Here is a 7656-nt window from a genome sequence, read left to right as displayed (position 1 = left end):
ATGGGTAGAACCCAGTCGTGTCCCACTTCCTCTTGTTGCCCACAAGATCCTCCTCCTCTTGCTATATTGTCAAACAAGCACATCAATTACAATGAATTGAATTGCAGTTCAAAGAATGCCATTACAAACAAAATTGTGAATGTGAACCACATTGGTATGTTGCAAGTGACCAATATTGTCAATATATTTTCCAATGCAAAATAATTTAATATGAAACCTACAGATAAACAAATAAAGCTACCTACACAATTTGTTTTTGCATAATGATGGAAAGCTCCAATCTATATTGAAAAAGTGCACTGGTTACACATGGTATGTACATTTCAACAACTAATTGATAGACTATATATTAAGCTATCTACATATTAAACAGTAGGGTTATCAACATACAAGTTCATTGATATGTACATACAAATAAATGCTTTCCTTATAAATACAGAATCTAAGCAATCAATCAACAGACAAATGCTTTCCTTCATAAATGCTAATGAAAATCCAAGCTGGATTCTTGACATTCCCAGGATTAACCAAACACTTTTCTTTTGAGGGAATTTCCCCCCACACTACTTAATGGAAACATATGGTATATTTTGTTGCTAGGATCCTGCCTTGGAATGTTTACTTCATAGTTATACAATGGTGACATCCCAGCTGCATATTTTTGTAATTCATCATAAGTATTTGCACAAGAGGAAAATCTCTGGCCAGGTTAATTTTATGAGGCTGGACAATAGGCCTGCCTACAGCATTTGGTTTATAAAATTTTGTACAAGGACAATATTTCAAGGCCATGTTACTGTTTTTGAGGCCACCCTTCTGCAATTGTACAGTGAGTTATCTCTTAGCCCCCCTAAATATAAAATTACATCCATTGCTACTAATTACAGAAGCCGACTACAAATTTTAATATTCACAAATTACTGTTTTTGGGATAATGCAGCAAAGCTCCTACACATATTAACATAATGCAGTAGTTAATTAGGTACAACTTCAACTATAAATGCATACATCTCCAACAAACATCTAAAATTTCATTACTTACCTAAACAACAACAAATTATACTATATATGAATCTTGTATCATCTAAATCAATTCATTGGCACATCAAAATTAATGCATTCCAAATCAAATATGTTTCCATCTAGTATCATTGAATCACAGATCAAATCAAATAATCATATATGTCTGCAGCATTGAACTACAGATCTAATAATCATATGACGTCTATCTAACCTTAAATTCCCCCTTAAATAAGGTGTTCAACCTCATACTAATTAAAATCTAACAAGCAAAACTTCCACTACTAATCTAATAAGCATCTGAAAAAACCCATCCCTCAACCCGGCTACTTCTAACCTAATCTAATAATCATATGTGGTCCACTATTCTTGCACGAATCAAATACAGAAAAACCCTAATGCAGAGAAAACCCTACATCCAACAAATCTAACCAAAGAAATTTCTGGCCACAAACCCTACAGTCTAAAAACTACCAAATAAAAGTGATAAGCAGATACCTTCTGCTCCGCCTCCTCCTCGCCGGAGCCGGCCTCCACCTTCTCCACCTTCTCCACCTCGTGCGCCTCGCCAGAGCCCGCCTCCACCTTCTGCGCCTCGCCAGAGCCCGCCTCCACCTTCTGCACCTCGCCGGAGATCGCCAGAGCGGGCGCATCTGGCTGGACTGCGCCGCTGCAGCCCGCCCCCCGCCTTCTCCAGATCTGCAGCGGGGGGAGCACCGCGCTGGACGCCGGCACGTCCCCTCGCAAAGGTGCCCGCAACGACCTGCCGCGCCTGTTCCACCAGATCTGCGCCCCAATCGGGGCGCTCACCTCCTGCATCCTCCATGGCGATGGAGAGGATGCGGTGAGGGAGACGAGGAGGTTGGAGAGGAGAGGGAGTGGGGAGTGGGGAGTGGAGAGAGGGAGACGATGCGGCGGGGGGAAATGGTGGGCGATGCGGCCGGAGGTGGTTGTCGTCCATATTTATATGATGGGACAGTTTTGGCAACTACCCGTGACACGTGCTGCCCCACGCTCGGGCGGCTGCGCGCGTGCACGAAACGCCGCCATATACAAATACGAATACGGCCGGGCATACGATCTAACCGGGCCCGTACGAGCCTCCCAGGGCTCCTCGACGGCTATACGCGGGGGCAATAGAGACGATCGTGCCCCTCATTATGAACCGTTTTTGGTTCATCCTGGCCGTCTATGTGTTTTTCCACCTCGCATTCAGCAGAAACGGCATTTGACAGCAAAGCGGGCGCTCGTCCTGGTGCAGAAGTCCACATTTGGCCAAACGCCCTCAGGTCTAGCACCTGTTCTTATATGCGAGCCAAGCGAACAATATATACCGCAATGGAGCCCAGCACTCCCAGACGATCTTGGCTGCAGGATCATGATCGCGTCCAAAAAATTCGGCTTGTATACGCGGATTGGACAACCTAACTAGCTTGCGTGCACTTTGCTGATCTCGAAATTGGGTCACGAGTTTGTCTCACTTTGTTGTCGTCGAGGCTATCCGGACTGGACGGCCTTATTCAGTCAGTTTTTTTAGCTTGAAAAACGTTTTTTATATTATAGGACGGAGGGAGTAATGTAAGACCATTTATATTTCCCTTGTTTAGATCACTTACAGAGGGAGCAAGTCTTAAGCTCTGTGTGTGAGGTAGATCACATATTTTTTCTTAAATATATAAAAGTCTGAAGCGCTCTGTGTGTCAGGCAGATCAAGCAGCTCTCCAAATCAGCAATAGAGATGCGATCTGGGAATTAGGAATTAGGATTTTCTAATTTAGGAATTAGGGTTCTTCGCATTTGGCCGTTAAGGTTTTTGGATTTGTAGTTTTGAACTTAAGTAGGGTTCTTTGATCCTCGTTGCCACTGCTCCGACATCCATGATTGGGCCTTCCGGGCAATTCCACTCGGCTTGGAGCCCGGTCTTCTTGTGCACCTCAGTCCATAGGACATCCCAATTGATGTGTTTGAGAGGATCAGCAGGCCCCTGTGCGACCCGCTCGTCGGCACAACCTGCATGCTACCGGTGCTAGAATCTAAAGGGTCTTTCAGACCAACTGGATGTGCCACTCTAGCCAACACAGGACTACATATTGCTCGAAGAACTGCAAACTCCAGTGTCTTCTTCAAGGTGCTAATCACGGGTATCAGGTTAGGTACAATCTAGGGGACCGACTATTTGCAAGTCGCATGATATTTTTGGCGGCACGCTGCCTATGTTGAGAGCTTTATTAATTTAAAGCTGGACGTCCCGGACGTCTATGTTCTAAAAAAATGATATTTTTGGCGTAAGTTGATTTTACCTGCCATCCTCCTTCAAGAGCGATCTTCCCTACACTTGATGTCCTTGCGATCTCTCGCCGACACATTGTGGGTAGTTGTGATGTCCCTGGCTTGAGCTCGGCCAATGTCCTATCCGAGCAATGAAAAAAGGAAAAAGACCTCTCACCCACACTCGTCAACCATCTTCGCACATCCACCGGCAACCGTAGTCTCCGTCTCTGGCACAGTCCTGGTGAGGCCTCGCTGGGGACGCCGCGGGCGCGATCCTGGTGAGGCCTCGCCTCATACCCGTCTCCATCTCGCCCCCCCCCCACCCCCCCCCCCCCCCCTCGGCTACCAAAATTAAAATGTTGCATGCATTGCATGGTTGATATAAAAGTGAGTAAAAACAGTTGGGGTGCTTTTTTTTTGCTAATCACAGTTGGGGTGCATTATACTGTCAATTTTTTTGCGGGGACATTATTGAGTCAATTTGAATACTTTTATCATCCAGATCACACTTGGACACCATTGGCACAATGATGTCCACCCCAACGTGATGCCAGCGTGCCCCGCGATCATCAATTCACCATGGCACACAGGGTTGATCATGCCGTCCCAAGCCGATCACACATGGTCACGCCTATATTTCTCGTGTAATAAACTAGTAGTATATGTCAGGGTTTTGGTTACTTGGTAACCACAAATCTCGGTACCCCTTGAGGAACAACCTTACCGAGCAAGAAAGTCCCAAACTTTTCAATTTGGCTGAAGTTTGTTCAGATTCAAAATTCATTATTAAAAATTCATTCGGTTACCCTCCGGCTATTTTCCGATTAGCATGGTAATCGGAAATCCCAGTGGCCCAAGAGAACTTTGTTGCATCTAGAATCCAAAACCTTGTTATATTGATACGCAAAAGGGAGCCTTCACTTGGATATCAGAAGTTTCCACGGAGATTTTCTGAAGTAAACAAGGAAACCCAATCTCAAACAAATAATAGTACCACGCACCATCTACCATGGCCAGACACCACCGCTCACTCCGTCCTCCCTTAGGGTTTCTCGCGCCGCCGTCGCCACCTTTGCCATCTGAGAAATTAGGTCTCCTCGCCTCCGGCTGCCATCCTGGCGCTGAGAGATGGTGGGGGGGGGGGGGGGGGGCCTCGGATCTTCAAGATCTCTATGTTCTTCATCATCGTTTAGTGATCATCATAGTTTTGTGAGAATAAGTTTTCTTTTTTTTTTTGGCGGCGCCATGAGATTAGAGAGTTTTCTGTCCTCTCAGATCCTATTATTCAGATCTAATGAGTTTATGTTGCTGTGTCAAGCCATTTTTGTTGGTCTGATCCTTTGTGGAGGTGAAATCTTTCATCGGCAACATGGTGAAGATATGATGATTCGACGGCCAGCACTTCTAGGGGATCATCCCCGGCCCAAGTACGTTCATCGATCAAGGCTTCACATCTCTTTGGATGGGCGACTCAAGGCGCTTTCAAAAACCATTATTGATGATGTTCGTGCGGGTGAAAGAGTGACTACATCGTTGCTCCAGTCTAATTGTAGGCTCTTTACCGAAATCTTTGGAGTATTTCTTCGAGCAGAGATTGACGCCATGAAGAAGGTGTTTTCAAGATATTTCATTGCAATTCTTAGTCATGTGAGTTACTTTGTATTTTTTTGGATCTTAGATCCAAATCAGTGTATCTATAATTGTTATGAGTATGAATAAAGTTATAAATGTTTCTAAAACAAAAATACCACGCACGGGCTTCTCGGTACCCTTTTCCCAAGTGCCGATCAAAAAGTTGATTGTAACACGATCAGGGCAAATACAAGTTGGAAAGAGAACAGCAAAAACCCTCACGCAAAAGGTATACTAGCAGAAACAGACTCCAATCTGCGCTTGCCTCTGATCGCATGTCCAGATCGCTCACAACTACCGCGCGCCGGCCGACGGACGATCGATGGAGAAGCTGCCGGACGACGACGTCCTGGCGATCCTGGAGCGCGTGGCGGGCATCCCGGACCTCTTCCGCTGCGCCGTGACGTGCACGAGATGGCGCCGCCTCATAGCCGACGCTTCTTTCCTCCGCCGCTGCTGGCCGGAGGGCGTGCGCCACCCGTCCTCCCTCATTGGCTTCTTCGCCGAGCAACGGCGCCATGACCTCCAGGGACGACAAGAAATATGGAGCGCCCCTCCGCCCGTGATGCCCCCGTCCTTCGTCCCGGCACCGTGGTCTCCTCTCGGCCCTCGCCGCCCCTACTCCGACGTCGTCCCTGACGATCAGGCCATCCTGGCGGCACTGCTCGGCTCGCGCCACGGTCTTCTCCTCGTGCGACTCGTCCCACACAACGAACTAATCGACGCGTCCTGTAGATTCAACAGATTGGCCCTGTTCGACCCGCTCGCCCGCACAAGTCGTGTGCTACCGCTGCTGGACACCAATGGGCACCTCAGAATCACCGGATGCGCCATTATAACAGATGCGGATCGTTGCCCGAACGAACGGCGATGCCCGGCTCCGACGTCGTCAACCTACCCAGCCCTCTTCAAGGTGCTAATCATTGGTACCTTCCAAGTTGGTGATCTACCAGGGTACAAGCTATGCATCTTCACGTCCTCCGATTCAAGGTGGAGCACGCCCGTAAAGTTCTACGACCCTTGGGAGCATCGAGTATATGCGGCGCCAATACAAGCCAACGCTGTCGTGTGCCAAGGCACGGCACATTGGCTATTCAAGAGCGTCTCAAAAGACTACGCACTAGAAGTAAGCCTTGAGACCGCCCACGTCTCTCTTACAAAGCTCCCGGTCACACTGAGCAACACCGGTTGCAGATGCTCTGGTACATCACTGCTTAGTGTCAATGGTGACGGAAAGTTGTTGCTTTCTGTACATTATAAATTCCTCTCGCTGGAGATCTGGACATGTCAAGGTGACATGAGTGAAGATGGCACTATAGACTGGCTCCACACTAAGACGATTGAGCTAAACCGACCCCAACAAGGTTGGGTCGTCCCGGCGCAATGCATCTGCCTGGGTGAGATGGGTGGTGCATTGCTCCTCAAGGACAACAAAGGTTGCACGCACATTCTTGATCTCCAAACTGGGGCAATGGAGATTGTCCAAAGCTGGTTTTGCGGTGTTGTTGTCAGAGCTATCCCGTTTGAGATCGATTGGCCGGCCTTTTTCATGTCTCGCTTGGTGGGCGGTAGCATTGAGAGGACTAAATTTGGAGGAGCTATATTGGATTCTTTTGGGGAGGAATTGTTCGGCCAGTTACTTTTGGGTTAATAAGTTGTACTGCATGTGCCTCGTAAGAGCTACAAAAGTGTAAAGTTTGTGTGTGGCAGATGTTTTTTTGTTTTGAACGTGAAGTGTGGCAAACTTGATGGCATGCAAAATAATTAAGATCATGGACACTGGCTACGGGCTACGGCTTGTTCGTCGGATCAAGAGGATGAAATAGCAGTATGCAACTTAATTTGTGCTTGGGGTGTAGAATGTCCTCTATGGGTTCTTTCAAGCTGCCCGTTTTGACATGTTCTTCTTTAGACATGGTATGCTAGCTGTACAAATAGTAATGAATGGTGTCGTCTGTATCATGTGAATATCAATTACTTTTTCGATAAAGGACATTTCATTGAATTGATATATTAAGGTGATACAATCGCATCTAAAGAATGCCCGGCCTCTGCATAACTTGATGCACACAGCCAAAAAGTCCAATTGACCCAAAAAATAAAAACGTTTTACAACTTAAAAAGATAAATTAGTCCAGCCTATGATGTGGCAGATCCTATACGGAGATCACAACGCCATCCATGGGGAGAAAACCTCCCTGGCCGTACGCTCCAGCCGCGTAGACGCCATCATAAAAAGGTCCCTATCCTCCGGCCTCTGCAGGATAGACCAAGTACGGAGCCATCACGTACATACATGAATAACCTACATAGGAGATGAAACACATTTTTTATTAAAAACCACATCATTCCTGGTAAGCCACAATGCCCACCATAAGGCAGCCGCCCCCACAAGAATATATGCAGAAAATTGTTTAATAATACCCCTCAACCAATTGCCCAACATGTTACGAGCACTACGTGGTGGGTATAAATTTGAAGCTATTTGAACTATAGCCCAAACCGCCCGAGCGAACTTACACTCAAAAAATAAGTGCTTAATAGACTCGTCATGTTGGCAAAAGGCACACGCCTTGGTGCCTTGCCAGTTGCGTCGTGCCAGATTATCTGTAGTTAAGATGACCTCTCTGTTTAGGAACCAGAGGAATATCTTCACTCTTAGAGGGATTTTAAGCTTCCACAATTTCCTGTTATCAACCGAAACATCACAATGAACCATTGCATCATACATGG

At 46.7% G+C, this 7656-nt stretch overlaps 1 protein-coding gene across 1 annotated transcript; it reads left to right on the top strand.

Annotated features, from left to right (window-relative positions):
• The first annotated feature begins 5245 nt into the window (after positions 1–5245).
• Positions 5246–7324, top strand: LOC109744013 (uncharacterized). The gene has a single exon (XM_020303108.2). The coding sequence runs from the start codon at positions 5246–5248 to the stop codon at positions 6572–6574; it is 1329 nt and encodes a 442-aa protein (XP_020158697.1). The 3' UTR covers positions 6575–7324.
• Positions 7325–7656: the final 332 nt, after the last annotated feature.

Source organism: Aegilops tauschii, chromosome 1 (genome assembly GCF_002575655.3).
Source record: "Aegilops tauschii subsp. strangulata cultivar AL8/78 chromosome 1, Aet v6.0, whole genome shotgun sequence".
NCBI classification, from domain to species: domain Eukaryota; kingdom Viridiplantae; phylum Streptophyta; class Magnoliopsida; order Poales; family Poaceae; genus Aegilops; species Aegilops tauschii.
Note: the sequence above shows the minus strand (reverse complement) of the source record. Positions and strands in the feature narration are given on the sequence as shown.